The 22,694-nt window shown below is 41.7% G+C and overlaps 1 protein-coding gene across 4 annotated transcripts in view; it reads left to right on the forward strand.

Moving 5' to 3' along the window:
• Med13l (mediator complex subunit 13L) overlaps window positions 1-22,694 on the forward strand; it is a 201,191-nt gene that overhangs the window by 113,853 nt on the left and 64,644 nt on the right. For all 4 annotated transcript variants that reach the window (XM_013119770.3, XM_005078999.4, XM_013119771.3 and 1 more), the window contains one exon: window positions 3,747-3,830. In XM_013119770.3, the coding sequence (XP_012975224.1) occupies window positions 3,747-3,830 (84 nt within the window). The remainder of the gene's footprint in view (window positions 1-3,746; window positions 3,831-22,694) is intronic.

The raw sequence follows: 22,694 nt of genomic DNA on the forward strand, positions 1-22,694 counted from the left end.
GCACACTCTGTAATGGGAGGACATATGTAAAAAACTGGAAACCAGTGGTTGAAAACAGTAATTGTAAATGTCTGGAAAGAAATCTCATCTTCTGATGCACATCAGTCAAGCTGTTCACTTAATTTTTAGCACAGAGAATGGGTGAAGATGTTGACAACTGTGGAGGTTTTTTTTTTGTAGTAACTAAAGAATGACATTAGACACTGAATGGACTGAGAAACGAGGTGCATTTCTTTGAATTTGCATTAGTTAGAATGGACATTTCAGGTGAGGCTGAACTTAAGGCTATAGTCATTTTACAAAGCTTGTGAAGTAGAGAGGCTTTGGCTGACTACACCTTCCTGCAAGAACAGCACTGGTCAGCTGGGAAGGGGTCCCTTATCTCCTCCACTGTATGTATCATAGTCTCCTTGACAGAAACTAATTTCCTGCATCTGATGAGGGTGGGGTGAAAGTGGCACTGAGGATGCTTGGTATACAGGTGGGCAGGATGCAGTGTGTGGGCAGCCCTGAACAGAGGGTGAAGTCAAGTCAAGGTGCCATTGGGTGAAGCCATATTGGAGGTCAGAGGTGCTAGCCAGGTGGGCTTCCTTGTGCTCCTCCCTGCTGTCCCATCTGGAAAGCAACTTGCTGGGCTAGTCTTTGGCTGCTGCTAATGCACTTGGTGTCCTGCATCAGGTCTGTCCAGGGTTTGTGAGTAGAGATGGGAACTTGCACATTGTGGTTAATTATTCAGAACCACATAGTACAACACAGGAGCGTCATATGCACATACACACGGAACTTGCCTTCATTTTTCAGTATTTCTCTTGAAATGTTGACCTTGCAGGTGCTGACAGTTAGAAGAGATAATTTTCTCAGCTGTTGCCTAACATTGTCAAACACTGGCCTCTCAATCTGCCTTTCAAAGTAGCATTAGTCTGCCTTACAGCAGGCTGCCATCTTCATAGGAAAGTGCTTTTGACAATGTTGGTGACACCCAGGGTGACTCTATACATACCTCGTAGTGATTGGGGTTGTGTTCTGAAATAACTTTGGGCAGATAGAATTGTCTGCAAGCATGAGTTGTAAAATTTAATACAATTTTTTGACCCCCTCCCCCGAAAAAGAGCAAAGAATGGTAGAGTGGACATTTTATTTCTGATATTTTTATATCTCAAAACTACCTTTTTAAAAAACATTTGCCTAGTTATGTTCTTAAAATATAATTAATGCATTTTGTAATAGTGTTGGTTTTCCTGAGCATGTGATCCCCTTAGTGTGATTTTAGGCTACATTGGGAAGGGACAAGCTATGAAGAAGTGAATTCAGTAGACTTCTTTCCCTGTCACTGAGTGCCTCATGGTAAAAATGCACACAAAGTAAACACGGACAGAAGAGTGTCTTTCATTATCAACAGGAAAATAGTCTTTAAAATGTGTAACACTCATGTCAGCTATTTAATTGAGCAGTACAGAGCCCGACCCAGAATGTGCCACATCACAGGTGTGTAAATACCTGTTAAATAGTCACAGTCACAACTCTTCCATGAAGAGTTTCATAGAAATGAGTCATCATAACTGAGTAGTGAACCCTGATTATAAATACAAGAGAAACCTCAGGCTTCATCAGAGACAGGAACACTCTTCAGGTTTAAACAGGAAGAGAGGGAGCATAGCCCAGTAAGGGAATTGTGGCTCCCAGGGAGTGGGACTGTTTAATATGGGAACTCTGGGGCTCAGGACTGCTTCAGAGAGCTGAGGAACCTTGAAGTATTAGAAGAGCTTTTGTTACTTTTATTATGTTTCCTTCGTTGCTTTTCAGGCTGCACATTTGCTCTACCGTAGTCAGTCTGCTGTCGAATCAGCTCTCTCAAGGTACTAGTGTAGCTACAAACTGTCTAGGGGAGCATAGTCACATCTCTCCCATTTTTTCACAGGGCTTAAAGTTGACAGCATTGTGTTCACTTCCTTTCTGTTGGGCCTCACCTCAGAGGAGATGTATAGAATATCCATCCCAAGACCAACTTGACTTTATCCAACACAGCTCTCTACAAGGAGGTGTTAGCTGTTGGGTGTGATCTCATGCCCATTACATAACTGCTTTTATTCTGTGTACTGTGGATTTTAAAGTAGACACTCTTCACAGCTTTTACCAAGCGAAGAAAGGTTTGGGTGTTAACTCAGTCATGAGATGGACCTGGGCTTAAGACAAGAAGGGATTAAGGAAATATTATGCGTTAGTCACTTAGGTCCTGGCTGTGTGCCCAGATGTGTCTGGGCTCCTGTGACCTTTCTAGGAGCTATTTCCTCTCTCTGCTTTAGCTTCCTCCGCTCCAGCAGTGAATGCTGTGGTACTCATCTCCAGTTACACTAGTGCTGGTGACTGCAGTCATGATTTCAGTAACTGTTGGCAATGTTACTGCACTGTGGACCTGATGCCCAGCTCTGCACTGTTTGTGATAGTGTCTACCCAGGAGAGATGGAGTCTGGCTGAGGAAGAAGCTGGTGATCCTTTTCCTAGGTGGCTACTGCATATTTTCTACTCAAAATTTGATGTATTCATGGTCTTTATCACAGAAGCATGCTTATTTAATGTGACATGTGAAGTCAGATCGAGTAGTCTGGAAATGGTTTTCTTCACTGTGAACAAGGGAGATTGCTCACTTTCAAATAAATCCAGTGATATTTTGATATAACTCTGTTCCAAATTGACTCTGCCCAAAGTGAGTTAGTTTTATTGTGACCAGAAATTGTAGCCTGTGATAAACTGGATGAGGGCTTGACTTGTTCCTCTAGTCCTTGATGGTCTGGGAACCACAGAGAAAAAACCAGGTAGAGATCTACCTCAACATTGAGATAAGAATTGCTATGTAGCTTTCGTAGGTACTTGTACAAAAGAATTCTGACAGCTTTTCTTTAAAACATGGGTTCTTTCATTGCCTGAATTTGAGAGATCATTGTACTCCATCAAAATCCGGGTGTTCATTTTATTTCACATTTTGTATTTTTTAAAATCAAGGGTCCTTCTTATAGTCTGCAGCATCTCATCCATCGTGTAGAGTACAGTTATAATGGAGTTGCCATTTGCCTACACATGAATAAACTTGGTCATAACTGTATTGTCACTTCAGTTGAAATGTTGTACTGTTGTTATTATATGTGGTGGGTTCCGTTACTGCTAACATGTCCTTAGAAGAATACTTGTGACTTGACTGAAAAACACACAAACTTTGTGGAGAGAGAAGCCAGGCACAGCCAAGGTTTAGTGCAGCAGACACTTTTGTTTGGAAGTCTGATGTCAAGTCTTCATTTTCTTGTACAGAGTTTTTGTGCCTGCAGAAAAAACACCTCAGGACAGAGGATGGGCTGTGTTAGGATGGTGTTGTTGGCATCCTTGCTAAAGGATTGCTCACTTGTCACAAACAAATCCTAAACTCAGCTTGCAGGAGGAGCTGCAGTGGTTTGAAAGTATTCTTAAGGATCCTGTACACTCTGACCTTGATAATACAGGAACTTAGGTCATTCAGACCTGTGACCTTAAATTGCATGTTTGGAAACACTCCAATTCATTGCTTGTTTGTTTATTTTCCCCATGAAGTTAACAATATATGCCCAAAGTTCTGAGTTCTTGGAGTGTAAGAAAACACTTTGGCAGTTGGACTGGTGGAATCGTGTTTCCGTTGGTGCCTGTCATTTGGGTTGTTGGAGTGCTGAGCTAATTCGTTACTAAGCCTGTGAAGGTAATTCCTACTGTGCTTATTGTAGGTGCCTAATGGATAAGAACTTCGTGAGGATCGGGAAATGGTTTGTGCGACCCTATGACAAGGATGAAAAGCCAGTCAACAAAAGGTCAGTGTTCAGGGTGCTCTTGTCATTTTGCTTTCTCTTCCTTGACCATGCCTGTCTGCTTACTGAGGTCTAAAGGGTTGGCACATATCTCATATCTCTCTTCATTTGCTCTTGGGCCACTGTGCTATCCCATACTGCATGCTTGTAGTTGAATATTAAGATGAGATATACCATGTGGTCATCAGTGAGGTCGTGTCTAAGCTACTCTTTACTGTATGGTAGGAGTTGAGAACTCTACTATGTTCTTTTTGTTATTCTTCCTATTTTTTCTTCCTTAAACTATTACTTGGCATGCCTTAAAATTAAAGTGAATTAAATGGTGAAATTTTTAGAGTGCTGTCCCAGTGTTCCTTAACACAAATGAACACAGTCTGATGACTGTCAAGAGCATGACTATGGATTATGTCCCTAGGAACCCTGGACAGTTAGCCATAACCCTCATTTGCAATGGGTGTAAACTTTGCTGCTAAATAGGCATGGGATTTTAGATCCATGAAACCAGATCAAAATGACTCAATTTTAACATTCCTTATCTCTGACCATAGTCTGAAGAGTTGCTCCTAATAGAGTCAGAACAATGTGGCCAAGCTCTCTCTGTTCAGTGCTTTCCCAGTGGTGTTTTTATAGCAAGGTGGCAACAGGGAAAACATTAAAGTGTTGGATGTCAGGACAGCGCTAGAGTGTTCATTCCTGAAAATACTGAAAACACAGTTGGAAATTGGTGTTTTTTTGTAACTTTCTGCCCTGCCCCACAGTTGAGCAGAACCTAATTAAAATTATAGAATGTCAAGGAAAAGATTATATGACTAGGTAACCTACAATTATTGAGCCAAAGTTTGCCTTTTTTGTGTGTGTGTGTGAAAAGGGAATTATTTTAGGATTGAGTAAGATAACAAAGTGTGCAACACAGAGCTGAAGTGATCGAGTCTTTTCAGTAGTGCCCAATGTGGGGGTTGTAGTATTGCTATTTGAGTATTTGAGTTTCTTAACACACAAACAATTGAGTTAGTGAACATGTATTTCTACACCATATCATAGTTGCTATTGTGTTTGATGCAAGGTCTCACTGTGTAGCCTCAGACTCAAAGATCCACCCACCTGTGTGTCCTGATTGCTAGGATTAAAGTCATGTACTACTACTGTCTGTCTGCAAAGAGCTCTTCTTCACTTAAGTATTTGAAATTCCCTTGTGCTTTCATATGTGAATTTTAAAGTGTGTTTATTAGTACTGTAATTATCTTGCCAACATTTATGAACTCAAAAGGTTTGGAAGGCACATTGTGCATTCTAATAATCTTGCTTGCTTGTTTGGCATACTTAGGGTATTAGAGATTATGAAAATAAAATCCCTAAATATGGTCTTGGTCATTAGACATAGCTATGAGCACCCATCAGTACTTAATCGCATTTGCTTTGTGCTCATATTAAACTAGAGTATGTGTCCTGGAGTTGGGCCTTTGAGGTGGCTCAGTGGTAAAGCTGCTTGCTATTGTGTTTGATCCCATAAAGTTGGCCCCTGAGTTACACACACACACACACACACGAGTAATAAATGTGACAATGAGTGTGGGGCTCCTGTTCCTGCCCTGGGGCCCGTGTGTGCTTCTCTCAGACAGACCAGTCACACTCCGACAGAACGCACTTGTGTTCTGGCTGGTGCCTGACCTCCTCTGGCAGGCCGCCCTGCACAGTTGCTAGCACAGTTCCAGGTTCTTTTTACTCATGTTTTTGTCACACACTGACTTCCCTTCAACTCAAGTTAACACAGTTCGTTTTCAGACTGTTGCCTTGAGCCAACTTTTCAAGTTGTTTCTTTGGATATTTTACTTCACAGTTTCCCCTCAGCATGATTTGACTGCTGTGTGTATATTTATTTTTCGGTTTGTAGTACAGAAGTTGAGAATTTGGGGTCCTCCATGCCTTCCCTGTTCTTATACTATTCTTGAGTTAAGCCCTTAGAACAGAGTCCATCTTATCTGTGAGTCTCCAGTGTGCACCATCATTTTTATTTTTATTCAACACAGAGTCCAAAGTCTCTTAGGTTGATTTGAATGAGTAGAATGTATTTTACTTCCCTTTGTAAATCTAGGATAAATCCTGTAAATGGGGTCTACAGCGTCTCGTTGCATAACATCATCAGAGACAGTGTCCTTGCTCTTAGTGTTTTGATGTTAAAAGTTGTTCTGAAGTACTCACATTTTATAAGTGATGGCAGTCCTTTGGTTGTTAGAACAGTTGGGTCTGCATTAGGATTTAGTAATGCCTTGGTGTTGAAGTCCCAGAAGCCAGACTCAGCTGGGCTCTTAGAGGTGTGCTTAGTTCTGGCATTCCCACCGAGTTCCCACAACACCAACACTGTGTCTCCCTGTGTTTCTGGGTCCTGTGCTGCGGTTGGGCTTAGAAACAGAATACACTCAAAGCAATGGGGAGGGGCCACTGCTGCTAGTGGGTTATGTCTGACTGAAACTGGGAGGTGCTGCTCCCATTGGCACTTGGACATGCACATGCAAGAAAATGGGGATTTCTTACTGTGTGTAGTTGGAGTTGGTAAGCTAAATATTTCTCATAGCTGGGATCTTAAAAATTAGTACATATTCCCAAGAGAAAACTGGATTTGCTAGAGAATTAGGAGGTTTGTCTCCATGTTCTTAAAGCATTAGTGTTTTGAGTAAAGTGTGATATCACCCTACCTTTGTTTCATATTAGAAATAACAAAATCTAGAGTTGATGCAGTGTCTTCAAGAGCAGTTCACGTGCCAGCTGTCTCCCTTTCCCATAGATGACTTGGGGTCCCCCTCCCCGTGACTTAGTGCTTCACTGTACAGGAGATCCTTGTGAAGGGGCGGAAGTGCCAGGCAGCCCTCAGCTGTGTGCTTGCACCTGTCCTGCTAACTGTTGACCCAAGAACTGACAGGACTGACTCAGGCAAGCTGTATGTTACTGTCTTAGGATATTTCTGGAGCATTTTAGGCATGTTCACTTAACGCAGAATGGTGACTTACCAAAGAAGAAGCCTTTCATACTAATGTAGTGCTTCTTAGCTCCAATTTGTGGCGGTGTAGCCCAGAAAATACCTGCTCATAGACTTAGAATACTCCATTCCTCCAGTCAAAGGGTATACTGATGCATCTGGGCGCAGTGCTTCATGCTAGGACAGGCTGTGCCCTGGAGATTTATGGAACCAAGAAATTAGATTTGCGTTTCATATGCAATTGTATATGAATGCAAATGGAGGTGCATGCCTTTCTGTTTTCTAATCATAATTTATCAAGTGGTGCCCGTTCTGCATTGTTCCATTGCCATATTTTACTTAGTAAATAATACTAAGCTGTTTGAGATCCACCCCATGTTGGGGGATATTTGATCACCAATGTGAACCTGGGTTTGCATTTGCGTTGATTAAATAAGACTAACCTTGGGTCAGGAGGCTGAGAGAGAGGACAGAGAGAGAGAGACAGACAAGAAGTAGTAGGGTGGGGTTTGGAGTGGCACAGTTATTTGTGGTTTGGTGATGTGAAGTATGGGTTTTCTGTGGATACCATCAAGGAGAGACGTTTAGCTTCTCTGAGATCATAGGGTTTTCACCCTAGTCTTTGAATCTTGAGTCTTATTCACAATTAGAACAATAAAGATTTAGTTAAAGCTGCCTTTAGCGGCAGTGACAAGGCTGGTGCCTGCGGGAGCAGAATTCTTGCCAGGTTGTGGCCTAAGCAGCCAGGCCACTGCTAGATAATCAGGCCGGTAACTGTGGAGTTGCAATTGCTGGCTGAGAAAACAGTAGGTTAAGGCGTAGCCACTGTGCCAAAGCTAAAACAACATCCCCATGTTTTGCATGTTCTAAAAACCTGTCAGCTTTTAGAAAACTGGGCATACTTCAGATTCACACCCCACACTTGTTCTACCTCATTCACCACTTTCACTGCTAGTGTGTGTGAGACTCTCTTAGCAGTAGGTACACCACCAGCAAAACAATCTAATCTTGGATGCAGTAGGTGTGAGAAAGATAACTAAACAAAGCCTTTCTGAAGAAGATAAGCAGTTGGAGGTTAGACACCTTGTAATCATTGTCTTGGGTTATGAAATGGTAGTAAGAGCTGAAGGTGCTCTTAGCACCTCTTAGGAGTGTTTGTGTATGTTGTGGTAAAGAATTGAGGGTCTGCAGTGGCTTTCATACAGTTTGCGTAAGTTTTGGCAGTCATGAAAAGGGAAACCAAAGTGATAAGATATCTGCCACCATGCCTCCAGCAAAGGTGGGGGATGTACAATCAGTACCATGAAGCTGTGAAGAGGTGGCTTTTAACCTTTCTCATCTGTCTCTGTTCTGTCCATGGGCCCAAGGTACATGAAAGGTGGCAAATTACTTGCAGGATCAGTATGTGGCCAAAATTGTGAGCCTGCGTTGGACATGCCTGCAGCCTGCAGTTCATTCACAGTGAACCTCACTCCCAGACTATTTTGTCCCACAGTGGTAGATTATAGAGGATTTGTTTAGAGACTATTGTTGTTTTTTAATCTAAAGCCTGAAGCATACATACAGCAAGTTTAGAGACTTGGACAAATGTTAAAATCTGGATCCTAGAGTATTTGTGCAGTTGATGAGGCTTCAAGCAGAGTGGTAGTGAGGACTATGAAATCAGAGCAGTCAATGCAGTCCAAGAATCAAAACTCTAGAGACACTGGCAGGCTTATCTCAAGAGCAATGCATTTTAAAATCAAGGGTGCCATTCAGATGTGACACTAGTAATCCTGTTATTTGTTAGCATCCCTAGTTACTCTTGGCTCCTTCCTTCTGCAGAATTTATTAACCAGGTCCATGCCTTAGGGATTCTGTTGTGGTGACAAAACCCCATGGCCAAGGCAACCAAGAGCCTGTTTAATTGGGGTTTCAGAGGGTTAGAGTCCATGACGGTAGAGCAAAGCTGTGGAGGCAGGAACAGTCAAGATTCACAAGCAGCTGGCAGGGAGCGTACTCAAAATAGTCTTGTGAAACCTAGAGTCTGCCCCCAGTGTCATGCCCCCTCTTGATCCTTCTTAAACAATTCCCCCAACCGAGGGACCAAGCATTCAAACATACAAACTTGTGGGTACTATTGTCATTCAAACCGCCACAGCCTGTTTCTTCTGTGAGTGCCTTTTGTATCATCTCATTTTGTCTGCTGTCAAAGCATTAGTCAGTCTTCAGTTTGCTGTGCCACGTGTTAATCTTTTGAGGTTAGGGCACACACATCTCAGGCACTTGAGCAACACTTAATTAAACTCTGTGTCAGACAGCATCTGACACAAGGTGTAGTTACTTGGCTCCTCCTCCTCTGGTGTTTTGTGTGCAGATGCCAACAGCAGAAAAGGGAGCATCCTAGAGCCCACAGCCCAGGCTTGTGTGAGTGCTGAAGGGCAAGTACCAGGTAAGGCCTCAGATCCATAGCACAGCCTCACCTTGGACACAGACAACTGGCAGGGAGCACCAGCACTTGTTGAGATGCTGTCTCAGATACACACACAAGCTGGTTCCCATCCTTCCTGCACTCCTGGACCTGTACCTTACCATCTAGTTTCATTGCTGCAGAAACAGTACTAGAATTCTGTCATACAGATTTGCACTTAGAGAGTGCAGTACCTCCATCCAGTCTAGTTTGTGGAGACTTGGTGTTTCCTTCCCAGGTAGCAGTAGTGTGATGGGTTCTTAATCTTGTTAGAGAAATTGGGATAAGGAGGGAAATAGCATTCAAGAGCATACTGCTAATAAAAGGCAACCAGAGCAGTGTGTGGCAAGGGCCCTAGTCTTACTGAACTTCCTCCTAAAAGTGAAAAGACAACTCCCACCTACACCCCCAGCAAAGAAGATTATGATGACTTAAACTGTGGCTCAGCATTAGAAAGTGTACTGGAAGTGCTTGGGAACCCAAACAGGACAGCAATGTGCAGAGAGCAGCCTTGCAGGAGCGACCCAGTCACTCCTGTCCCTGAACCAGCTGTGTAACTCCAAAATGACTATTGAAATGCACACTAAGGAGGAAGAAAGGCCCATTGTCACTTTAGCTCAGTTACTAGGCCCAGAAGAGCTGAGCGGATGCTGCTCTGTCAGGACTCCCGTGCTAGTCACATGACCTGTGCCTTTCTCCAGAGAAGTGGAGCCCTTTACTGTATTCAGGTATCTCAGTTCCAATCTCTCCTGGTCAGCTATTGAGAGGACAGATGTTCTGCTTGCTGAGTGCAGGCTTTCCAGGACATTCTGGACTGAGTGACACAGTAAATTAAAATTCAAGAATGGTTTGGGGTTACAGATAAGTTTATCATTTAGCCAGAAACTAAGGGAACAGGTATTATTTTTCTTTATTAATTTTACCCATTATACATGAGGTACAAGAAAGACTGTTCTTTTAAAGCCCAGACTTAGGCATATTTTCAATGCTAAAGAAGACTCTAGGTCTTAATATTTAATGATATTTATTTAAAAACTGTAAATTAGAAAGAAAACTATATGTAAATAATGAATCATTAAAAAAATCCTGCTTTGATAACCACATGACCCTGTTATTAGCTGCAAATCTGGGGAGAAAATGCAGTGACCCCTTACTTCCTTCTGCTCTTAGACAAGTAGTAAGCTGAGAGTAACTCTACACACACAGACCCCCTGAGCAAGGGGTCAAGCACTGGGTTGACTGACATGTGAGTTAGAAAAGATGGTGCATACATTTTTCAGAGGATTCCAACGTGCCTGTAGTGTAGTCCTTGGACTTAGACACTGCAGCAAAGTATTAATGCATAGCTCAAGTTACCAGAGTGGCCCTTATACTGCCCAGCACTGGGGTTTAATTTGTTTGAAACAAATGGTTCTGATGTTTGCCAGGGAGATTACAAGGACCTCTGAGATGAAACAGTGCTTTCCCTATGTAATGTGTGAGGCTACGGGTGCTGTTTCTACTCCCCTCCCCAGAAAAAAAGATGGGCTAGAACTCCTGTTGTTTTACTCACAGTATCTTTCAGTGTGATTATAAACTTGGATTACCAATTTTCTAAATGAGTTTTAACATTTTTATTATGTATTTAAATTAGAAACAAGCTTGCTTCCCGTGTCAGTCCCAGTTCCCTCTCTCTTCCCTCCACACCCACTCCCCCTCCACCAGCCCCCCAAGTCCCCACCCATTCCCCACTCCATTCCTCAGGGAGGATAAGGCCCTCCACGGGGATCTCTAGAGTCTGTCATTTTGTTCCAAGGAACGCCCAGGCCCTCCCCCAAGTGTCCAGATTGGGGCACCCAAAGTCCATTTGTGTGCCTCTAAATGATTTTTAAGGACACAAATAAATTACAAATTATCCTGTGACGTTTACATTAAAATACATTTGAAGCTGGTGATGTTAATAGCATGAACTTTGAGATCAGACTACCTAACTTCACAGTACTTGTTACTTAGAACCATCTGTAACTCCAGTCTCAGGATCCAGCTCTCTTCTGACCTCCTTTTTACCAGGCATCATGTGGTTCACACACATAGAGGCAGACAAAGTATAAAGTAAGTAACTTAATTAAATTTTAAAAAAGTCATTCTTCCTACCTCACAGACAGGATGAGGACGGAATGAATTACAGCCTGGAAGTGTGGAGAGCATGCCTGGCCTATTTTGTGTCTGCTAACTAAGTAAATATCTCATTCAAGTCTTGTAAGGCCTTCAGAGATTGGTGTTACATTCCCATTTTACAGGTATTAAAAGTAAAGTAACTTGCTTAAGGCCATGTAGCTGGTTATGTGACTCTAGAGTTGAAACTCTAGACTGTCAGACATGAATTGGGATTATAATTGCTGACTCCTGATGGCTTCTGCACTGCATATGTCCTGCAGTTGCTTTGCCTGTTCCATCTCTTACCCTGAATCTCATCGGGGGATTCTGGTGTGCTTATTGAAGTCAACATAATTATAGTCAAGTGTATGGGGTACAGAAATCAGATACCATTCTAAATATGTTTTAGATGCATTTTGTGTATATGAGTGTTTTGTCTGTGTGCCTACCTGTACATGCTTGCTGCCTATTATAGGATTTCGTTTGGAAACTCTGTATTCAATTAAATGATAATGCTTTTATACCACTCACAGTGACTGTCCAGATTCTTACATTTTCTTTAGAAATGTGACAGAATGGGTGAAGTTTAGAGAACAGATTCCTGCTGTCTCTGAAGGTACACACTGAACCTGGGTGAGCAGCTTCTTTTCAGACAAAACAGCTTGCTATGACACTCACTACCCAGGGGTGAAGGCAACTCCCATGGAAACACTACTTGTTCTTGCCTTCTACTTGTGCAAGCTTGAAATACTTTTTCCTTACACAGCAAGTTCTTTCTTAGATATTGGTCATTGAAAGAAATGTCCTTTTTACCCTAACATGTCCTTGGAAAATGTTAGTGTGCTTCGTAGTGACATCTAGGTGGTATTTTTTTTTTCTTTAACTGTTGGTGCCACGCTGTCATTGTCTGGGGTAGAAGCGAATGAAAGTGGTGGTGAATTGAGTGAGCCCAGCTTGAGGTGGCTCTTACACATGCGCCTGCGCACTCTCCTGCCACCGCTCTCCTGCTTGTACATTCAGTAGCAGTCTGCAGAGTCCTGTGCTTGGACAGCTGCTGCTCATGTATGAGAGATCTGCAGCTGCTGCACTGTTTCTGTCCCGCATGTGTACACTGCAGGACAGCACAACTGCCAATGTTTGTGTGGCACTTTCATCCATACTTTATCACTTAAGAGCTTGCAGGCAGCAAGGTATCGTGTCTGAGTGCTTAGTGACCTGGCCTGGCACCCTTTAGAGAAGTATTCAAGTCAAAGCTGCCTTTGAATTTTCCTCTTGGCTGACTGTACATTAAGTATTTGGCCTGGTGGGACATGTCTTGCTTTCTTTGGATTCTTAAGGACTCCTTATAAGCATATCTCAGATCTGGTCAGAAGTGATATTAAATATTGTGTATAAAATCTTGCCTGGTAGGGAAATTTGTTAATAAGACAGCTTAACATAATATTTGAACTTTATCTTGAGGCAATATTATAAAAACCGATATGACATTGTGAGGGTGTTAGTGAAGCAGCAGATGCATGGTTCCTGCCACCGTTAAGCTTGCCATACAGTCAGTATGTTTAGGAAGCTTTTATTTATGCATTGCAAGCGTGTATAGGCACATTTTGATAAGCGCGTTGTATCGCATGCATGCTTGATGCTGGTCTGTAACTGTGGACATTAGTGTGATGAGTTCAGTGATATATCTGGGTGGAGAACTCTGAGGAGGGAAGCTGCTCCTTCAGCCTGATCCTGTGGGAGGCCTATGTGCTTTGTTGTGTGTCAAACATCTTGTCTTTCCTGAGTGCCTGAGAAGTCTGTGAAAGACATGCTTAGTAATACTGTGACCCTGGGCTCCCTTCTGTCTAAGGTACTCGAAAGCATTCCCAGAGCCTTTGCTTTCCTCAGGACATCAGAGTTCCAAGTTGCAAGGAATCTCTTAAAGAGAGGCCTACTGTGTGCCTGTGTGCACTTCTGTGTTAGTATTGTTTTAGTAGGGTGGTTAGTGAGTTGCATATTCCAAAGCTATAGCTTTTGGTAATTGTTTTCCTTAGAGAGGTGATGTTTAAAAAAGACGTTAGCCTGGTTGGTATCAGACCCCATGATGGCTATGTGTTCAGGCCAGTGAGAGTTTAGGAAGCAAGTGAAACAAGACCATTTATACACAGAGGGACAGTGCTTAGTTGAAATGGTCACCTCCTTTCCTTCCCTCTTTTAAGCTCTTTTTTTTTTTTTTAAATAAGCTGTGACATTTTACTCAGGACTGTACTACAGAAGTGGTTTGCTGGGCTCCTTTGAAGATTGATCAGAAGCCAGCACAGATGATGCTCTCAGGGGGGTTGGGACTAGGTGGGAAGACAGACAGACACCTTAAGCACCATGACACCAGACAGTATGGTGATGACCTGAGAAGTCCCGGGTCTGGGCTAGTGGGCTGAGGTTGCTGTGGCTGGGTCCTGTACACCTTAGGACCTACAATGTAGAGCCCCCAGGAACATTCCAGAACATAATTCTAAAACGAGGTGGTGGTGGTGGTGGTGGTGGTGTATTTGAAAGAGGGCAGCAAAAGGCACAAGTATCTACTTTGCACAAAAGATCTTGAGCAAGGATTTGATTGGCTGAGACCAAGCAGCCCTTAGGACTTAGAGTGTTAGGACTCTGTGTAGTGTTAAGCTTTGTTCACTACAGCCTGGGCTTCTGTGGAACTTGTCTGCTTCCATTAAAAAATATATATTGAGATACTGTGTTAAATTTCCCAAGAAAAGGAGGACAGGATGACTGAAAGCATTTGAAAACCAGATTTGGCTAGATTGTTTGCATGGGGTGGAATTTTCTTTGTAGAAACTTCAAGATTAGCCACATACTTCTGAAGGAACGGTTCCTTTCACGTCTGCTGTTGACCTTCAGGAAAATCGTACAAAGCCAAGATTGTGCACTAATGTATTTTTCCATGTTAGATTACAAAGTTGAAGCCTTATTGCTAGTTCATGCTCGAATACAAACTTCGTTGATATTTGTAATAATCTTGAATTTCTTTGTACACATTTAGATGTACCTATGTGAACTTACTACTATAGTAATTTTATGTCTTTGTGTCTCAAATATATTTTGGGCAAATAGCAGTCTAAATTTTTGAAGTTTAATATGGTTTAGAGTAATAAAAACAAAAGAAGATATCCTCATGCCACTGTTCACTGTATGAAGTGATCTCAAGAATTGAAGAATGCCTGCCTCAAATGGAATGTCAATATTTATTTAAAAACATTTAAAAAATATCAAAGCCAGGTCTTTGCTCATGCTGGGCAACTGCCCCACTTCTGCCCCTGGGATGACAGGTCTGAGTATCTTCACTTTGAGTCCCACACATTCAGACTTCTTAGCTGAGAAATAGTTCTTTCATGGTAAGTGTATTTTAATGTCTTTTGGTGGTTATAGTTCAATCTAATGATTAAAATTGTTTCTGGAGCTGGAGAGGTGATTCAGCAGTTAGAGCACTGGTTGCTCTTCTAGAGGACCTAAGTTCACAGAACCCACATTGTGGCTCCCTGCTGTCTGTAATTCTAGTTCCAGGGGATCCGATGCCCCTTTCTGGACTCCCCAGGTACTGCATGTATATGGGGCATATAGATAAATGCAGACAAAACACTTATACACAGAAAATAAACATTAAAAATGAAAACTGTTTCTTTTAGATATTTTGATAAAAACAGAATCCTACTTATGAGTGTGCTAGGTAGCCCAGTGATTTAAAATAAGACCAAAAGTTTGCTTTCATAACCAGTAGAGCAAAAAGGGGGAAATCCTAAATATCATTGTTAACTTTGGGTATTTTGAGAATGCAGCCATTGTTGTGACCTCTGAAGTTCAGCTTTGGTAGCTGAAGGAAATTGTTTATTTTTCCAGTGAACACAAAGGTTTGGGGATTGTCTATTTTCGTATGTAGACTGCTTCAGACTGACTTGGGGGTGGCTTAGGATTGTTGATTAGAAGGAGAATTATAGCACCTCCTAAAACGTTAGGTGTTCATCTCATTTCACAGACCTTGCCTGTTGCCTAGGAAATTCTCCCTGGAGTATAAATGCTGATGACTGAGTATCGGGACTTCTTCAGTCAGATGGTCCAGCTGTAGACTTTATATGCTATTCAGTTTTCCCTGGGTGGTTTGGTCTAGAGTTTGGAGGGCGGCATCTCCACTTACCATCTAGGTCCCTTTGTGCCTTTCCTGTGGAATGTCTCTGGCCTCTGAGGATTAGGGGCTTTGATCTTCTAGACACTCTCTCACCTTTGAAGTTATATTTCATAGCATGTGTGTTTGAGCACCTTGGATAATCTCCAGCTACTTCTTCAGGTGTTGGACAACTTCATTTTATGCTAAATGATTCCATTATCTTTCCTTATTGTTCTGTTTCTGGTTACTTTGTTTTTAGACTAGCACCATATTATACAGTTACATTTTAAATTCGAGGAAGAGAAAAAGATAACTTAGATTGCTTTACTGTAATTTTTTTTGGTTCTGTGTGTCATTCTGGAGGGAATACATTAACCAGGAATGCAGAAATACCTGCATTGTCTGCCAGAACCTGGCAAGTCCATTAAGTTAAAAAGATACATTAAAGAGGTATGCTAAATTTTAAGGAATGAAATTAAAGTTCACAAACCAAAGCAAAAATTTATGTTTATCTCTAGTAGATTATTTGTATAGAATTGTTAAGAACTATTTGAATTAGTGCCCAGGACAATAACTTGTTTTCTAAGTGTGCAGATTGTTAAGATAAAACACTACCCTGCTGGGCTTGCAAGTGAGTACATTAGTAAGTATTAATAGTGCAACATTGGGTACAAGTCAAGTGATTTGTGAAAGGGATTGTATCCATTAAGTGTTGTAGACAAGTTTCAGGTTTGGGTATGATTCCACACTTACCCTTCAAAATGTTGGTCTTGGGATCAAGGGGTTAGTCTGGCCTTAAACAGACTTACTGTAGGACTGCCACCACCTCACTAAACTGCCTACAGATTCTTCGTAGTGAGCTTGCTGCTGGAGCTAGGAATTGACCCGTGTTCTTCCCTTGCTCTGTGACTTGGGTATGTCTTTACCTTTGTGAGCTGCATAGTCAGGTAGACCTAGAATTCAGACAAAGTTTTCAGGAAGTCAGCCATGTAATACATGGGTAATGGACTGTATATCTTATTCCTAGACAGTGTTTGTGGTGTATGCTTTCAAAGGATGTGGATGAGATTTGCCCTCAACTGCATTCTATACTGCCCCTTGGTGTTGAAATACATTTTGTCCTGCTCAGTTGGAATACGGGAAATGCTCAATTCTTTGTGTCTGGATTATTCTCAAACATTCTTCCTACTTAATTTTTTTTTCATATTTGGTTAGCTTATCCAAATCATTCAACACTCTGGTTCATTGTCCTCCTTCTGCTTCTCAGTACACCTTGGAGACTGGACACAAGCAGACACAGATGTGGTGCAAAACCAGAGTCCACCAGGCAACCGAAAGCTCTTGGTCTTCACCAGCTGACCTGTGTGGCCAGTGGGGCTTCCCAGGCTTTTCTCTCAGAGATCCAGCAGATTAAAATCCATCTACAACAATAGTAACTCTGTTCCTTCTTGGATTTTGAATAATTAGTTTGTAAAACATTAATTAGTGACATACTGGTGTGGTTTCCCCATTTAATGCTTTCAGGCCCAGAGCTCACAGGACCAGAGCTGTAAATGCCTGCTTAAACTTTGGGCCTGTAGACTCAGGCCCTGCAGTACCTGACCTCACAGCACTGGCAGTCTTTGATTCTGTTTTTGCTTATTCAGTATTCCATGACTCATCATTTCTGATCTAAGAAAGGAAGGTACTCTTGGCTCTCAATTCTGGTCCTTCATCTCTAACCTGTCTCTCACATCATACAAGCCCCTCCACCGCAGAAAGCCATCTCGACACCTCCTCATGTTTCAAGCTCAGCTAAGCACATAATAAACAGAAGTGGCCTAGACACTAGTGCTATTGTTAAGAAAGAGGCTGACCACGACTGAGGGTTTTTCTGTGTGCACACTAGGGATTTGGTGTTGCAGCCCCGAACTTGATGAGAGGGTTCCCCATGTGGCCCTGTTCATGTATTTGGCTACCATATGCTATTGTCTTTGTACAGTCCTGTAACCAACGTCTCCTCCTCAGAATGGACATCACATTGATTAGAAAGAAGCTTCCAGCTTGAATACATTTACTCCTCAGTAGGAGAATATGGCCACATCACAGGTTTTAGATGTGGTGGTGGCTCGCACCTTTAATCCCAGCACTCAGGAAACAGAGGCAAGTGGATCTCTGTGAGTTTGAGGCCAGCCTGGTCTACAGAGTGAGTTCCAGGACAGGCTCTCAAGCTACAGAGAAACCCTGCCTGTCACAAAACAACAAGAACAACAACAACAACAACAAAAATAAATACATGGGTGAATATAAAAATAAAATATATAGCATTCTTTAATATTGTAATTCATTATCTAGGATAGTCTCTTAAACATGCCCCGTCTTTGGATTTGACTTATTTGTAACATTTTGACCTCTCAGTGTAGACTTTTTAAAAGGAAATTTACTTTTTAGTTATGTGTATGTGTGCCTTTCTATGCTGGTGACAGAGAGAGCCAGAGGAGGGCATTGAGTTCCCTGCAGCTGGACTTACAGACAGTTGTGAGATTCCCTGTGGGTGCTGGGAAGGAACTGGGTCCTCTGCAAGAGCAGTCAGCTCTGCATCATTTTTGAGACATTGTTACATGCATGTTTTAGGTTGTCTGCAGTATACGTTTTAAAAGTATAACATTGAGTGCTTACAAAGGAAGCACTTCTGTCCTATGAAGAATGAAGAGCTATAAGCGGATGTAAGTGACTCTGGGTATTTAAAAATAGAGCCTGTATGCTGTCCAACTTAGGAGAATCACTATTCCTTTTCAGTAGCACACTTGCTCTAAACATAAGGGCAGATGTCAAGTTGTTCTACCGATTTGTGGCATCCAGGCTTGGCCTGATGCCCTACTTACTAGTGTCTCGGTGTGTGCATTCTTTTCCCCCCCCACCATAGTATTTTATTGATTATTTGCAAATTTCACATCATGTACCTCAATCACACTCACTTCCTAGTCCTCCCAGGTCCATTTCCCCCATCCTTGTGACACCCCCCCCCCCAAAAAAAAGAGGAAAGAAAGGAAAAGTCCAATTGTGTCAAGGGCCATTCAGATTGCCCTTGGTGTGTGCATTCTTATTTCATGTGCAGTAGATGCTTCTAGCTCATAGAAAGTAGAAATTGTAAGAATTGACAGTGTTGTTCCATGTCTACATGGAGAACATGTATTATGTGCAGACATGGCTAATTCTCATTCGGTGAATTAAGATGTGTGTGCCTGTGGTTGTTTTCTGATTATGTGCATTCTGGGCTTGCTACAGTACCATCATTGCCAAGCTGTGCTACACTTCGGACGTGAGGGACTGCATTCTTCTATCAGTGTTCTATCTCAGCTTCCATGGGGTGTACCTTGGAGAATCTAGTTATGGTTTATGGTCTGGACTTTAACCGACCATTTAAAGAACCAGTGTAATGAAAATTCTCAGTTCATTAAATTGAGGTTTACCACAATATTTATCTTTCAGTGAACTTAAATACTTTTTCTTAACTGTATTTAATTTTCAAAGGAATGGATCTTAGATCCATGTATCTATTTTGTATATTTCTCTCTTAAAAGAAATCTAATTTTTAAATATATATATTTCTGTTCTATTTGGTTAAAATGTTGGTTGACATTCACTAAGTTTATGTAATGTCCCTGGTCATTCAAAAGACCCTTGTTGTACTTTTAGTTCTGTATTTTCATAGTCTATGTCGAGTGCAATTTATTCTGTGAGACTTAAAGTGTTGAGCTGACCAACTTTCCTAAATTGTTTCAGAATTTTGGGCAAAATAAGGTGTCCATGTGTGCTGTGCTTTTTAGGCCCATCTTCTGCTAACACTTGTATCAGTATCAAGTGCTGATCCTGGGGGAAAACCAGAGCCTTGTTCTTGGTATCACAGTGAAGGACAAGCTGGTCATTTCTATCCTGCTGAAGTGCAGCTGTCACTGTGGCATGCTTCCTTTGTAGTCAGTAAGCATGCAGGGCCTGATACCAGGGCTGTTGCCTTGGGAACAACACACGAACGCTGCAATATCCATCGCCTCTCTATAGTTTTAAAATAGCATAAACACGGATTTTAAAAACAGAAATCATTAATGCCAACAGCTATTTGTAACTTAGGTACTTCCTCACCTTCCAGCTAATTGGTGTGAAAGAAGATTGCCAGTAAAATATGGAAAACTCAACCAAGTTTTGCCTTTATTGAAAGAAAAGACTTTATGGATATTTTAAAAACTGTTCTCTGGTTTTTAGTATCTTGTCACCTGAGTTGTACATCTGTACATGCTGTCATGAGTTGTACATCTGTACATGCTGTCATGAGTTGTACATCTGTACATGCTGTCATGAGTTGTACATCCGTACATGTAGTCATGAGTTGTACATCTGTACATGCTGTCATGAGTTGTACATCTGTACATGCTGTCATGAATTGTACATCCGTACATGCTGTCATGAGTTGTACATCTGTACATGCTGTCATGAGTTGTACATCCATACATGTAGTCATGAGTTGTACATCCATACATGTAGTCATGAGTTGTACATCTGTACATGCTGTCATGAGTTGTACATCTGTACATGCTGTCATGAGTTGTACATCCGTACATGTAGTCATGAATTGTACATCCGTACATGTTGTCATGAGTTGTACATCTGTACATGCTGTCATGAGTTGTACATCCGTACATGTAGTCATGAGTTGTACATCCGTACATGTAGTCATGAGTTGTACATCTGTACATGCTGTCATGAGTTGTACATCTGTACATGCTGTCATGAGTTGTACATCCATACATGCTGTCATGAATTGTACATCCGTACATGCTGTCATGAGTTGTACATCTGTACATGCTGTCATGAGTTGTACATCCATACATGTAGTCATGAGTTGTACATCTGTACATGCTGTCATGAGTTGTACATCTGTACCTGCTGTCATGAGTTGTACATCTGTACATGCTGTCATGAGTTGTACATCCATACATGTAGTCATGAGTTGTACATCTGTACATGCTGTCATGAGTTGTACTTCCTGGTTCAGTTATTTGTAGAATGTGGAGTTTTCCTTCACTTTCACAATTATGTTCTTTTTTAAATTTTTTGCAATGATTTGTTCTTGTGTGTATGTGATTTTTGCCTGAATATATGTATGTGTGCCACTAGTGTACAGGGCTGAGGAGGTGTTGGATCCCCTAGCACTAGAGAAGGTTGTGAGCTTCCATGTGGGTCCTGGCAGCACCCACTCTTACCCCTGTTTGTCTTACCAGCTTTAGTGGTGTTCTGTGGAAGGAGTTCTGTCACTGCTCTTTGAGCTTCCGGATTGGCCCCAGCATTTAGACAATACTCCCTAATCTATGCATTGTCTCACTGACTCACCCTGGATGTTTTGTGTCAGGGACTGTTTCCAAGGGCTGCACACATACTAGGTACAACCTTCCCTGCTGAGCTACAGAGCCTGACTGCTGGCAGTGTGCCCTTGTCTCGCATAGTCCAAACACTGAGTCAGAAGATTAGCGTTTCCCTATTGGGATTCACTGTCTGCGAGGGTCCCAGAGTCTGAGCCAGGCATCCCTAAGCTAACTCATACAGGTTGTTGTTTGCTTATTTATTCATTGCTTTGCATCTCACTCCATATAGACTTACATAGCAATTTTATAGTGGTTTGTAGGGACTCTTACTGTCTGCACTTGGCCCCTGTAAGTCTTGCATAGCATTTGACAGATTCTTCTAAAGGGAAAAACAGACAGAGGAGCATAAACCCATGTTATTCATATACACTTAGCTCAGTCACCAGGAAATCACATAAAATCCATTTTGTGGCTGGTAGCTTGTTGGCTGTGATGACTTTGTATCTAGGATGAGATCATAATTTCCATCATGAAATTTGGTTCACTTGTTTGATCTTGATAAGTAGTGTTGGGTTTCATCAATATTAAAAAACAGACTAGTATTTCTTTGATAGGATCTTAGAAAGATTAGTGAGGAGTAACTTGTAGTGTTTCTGCCTGTAACTGTTTTTAAGTAATAGTTGTTCATCAGATTCTCACATTGTCATAAACCACATGCCCAAAGAAATAGTCTTTCAGTGACAGCTCTTCTAGTTACATATACCCTGAGTCACAGTTTTCAGAGACCAGTCTCTTCACAGCTACCCTGCTCTGCACCCGCTCTACCTAGTGTCACAGAACTTGCCAGCACTATGGCTTTTCTTCCTTAGGCGGCAGGACTCACTGCACGCACAGACTCTATGTCTTTTCCACTTAGAAACTTTCCTGGTTAAATTAAAAAAAAAAAGAGCAACAATTACTTGTGGATCATTTTTAAAATGCTGTTTTGTTTTGAACTTTCTGCCCCTAAACCAGGCATTGGTAAAGCAAGATGTAGCCACCTGGATACAATGTCATCTGCTCTTGTGCTGATTAAGATCTGGGCACAAAGTAGAAAGCTGCCTCCTTTTGTAGGTCATCACATGAAAACATGACATTTACAAAAGTGTTGTCATTCTGAGTCTCGTGAACTCAATGCAGTACTTGGCAAGTTTGTCTAGACAAAGTAGTCTTAAATGTGGGCATCTTTTTTGCATGTAGTGGTTAGACTCTTTAGACTACCCATGAATATCATGTAGAATTAACCCTATTAATTAGACTTTAGAGTTGTTCAAGTAAACGGACATGGCCTTGTGGCAGAGTGCCAAACACATGCCACTTTGAATAAAATACATGCCTTTCTGTTACTTCCCCCTCTTCTACTGCCTGATAGACATGTTATTCTGTTTCAGGTGGGGATGGGAGAGATAAGTCTGCAAATAGAGTATCAAGTAAGGACAGTAGTTTTGTTCCTGGATGTGTATTTTATACAAAGACAAAATAAGTCCATGCATGCATGCATGCATGTACGTATGTACACACACAGACACACACACACACGAAAAGCCAGTTGAAGGATGTGCCGTTGGCTTTCCGTTGAGTTGGCCTGTTTTAATTAAGGAAGTGATGGCACAGCACTGTATACTAGCATGATTTAGTGCATACTCCAGTTTCCAGTTTTGTGTGAGACTTCTCTGATAATGTATTTCTTTTTCTATTTCCAAATGTGATTAATGTGCCACACAGTGTTAGCTGTGCTCTCTCCCTAAAGACATCAAATGGAAGGCAGCATGTAGAAGCTAAA

The sequence above is a fragment of the Mesocricetus auratus genome, unplaced genomic scaffold (genome assembly GCF_017639785.1).
Source record: "Mesocricetus auratus isolate SY011 unplaced genomic scaffold, BCM_Maur_2.0 Super-Scaffold_100025, whole genome shotgun sequence".
NCBI classification, from domain to species: Eukaryota; Metazoa; Chordata; class Mammalia; order Rodentia; family Cricetidae; genus Mesocricetus; species Mesocricetus auratus.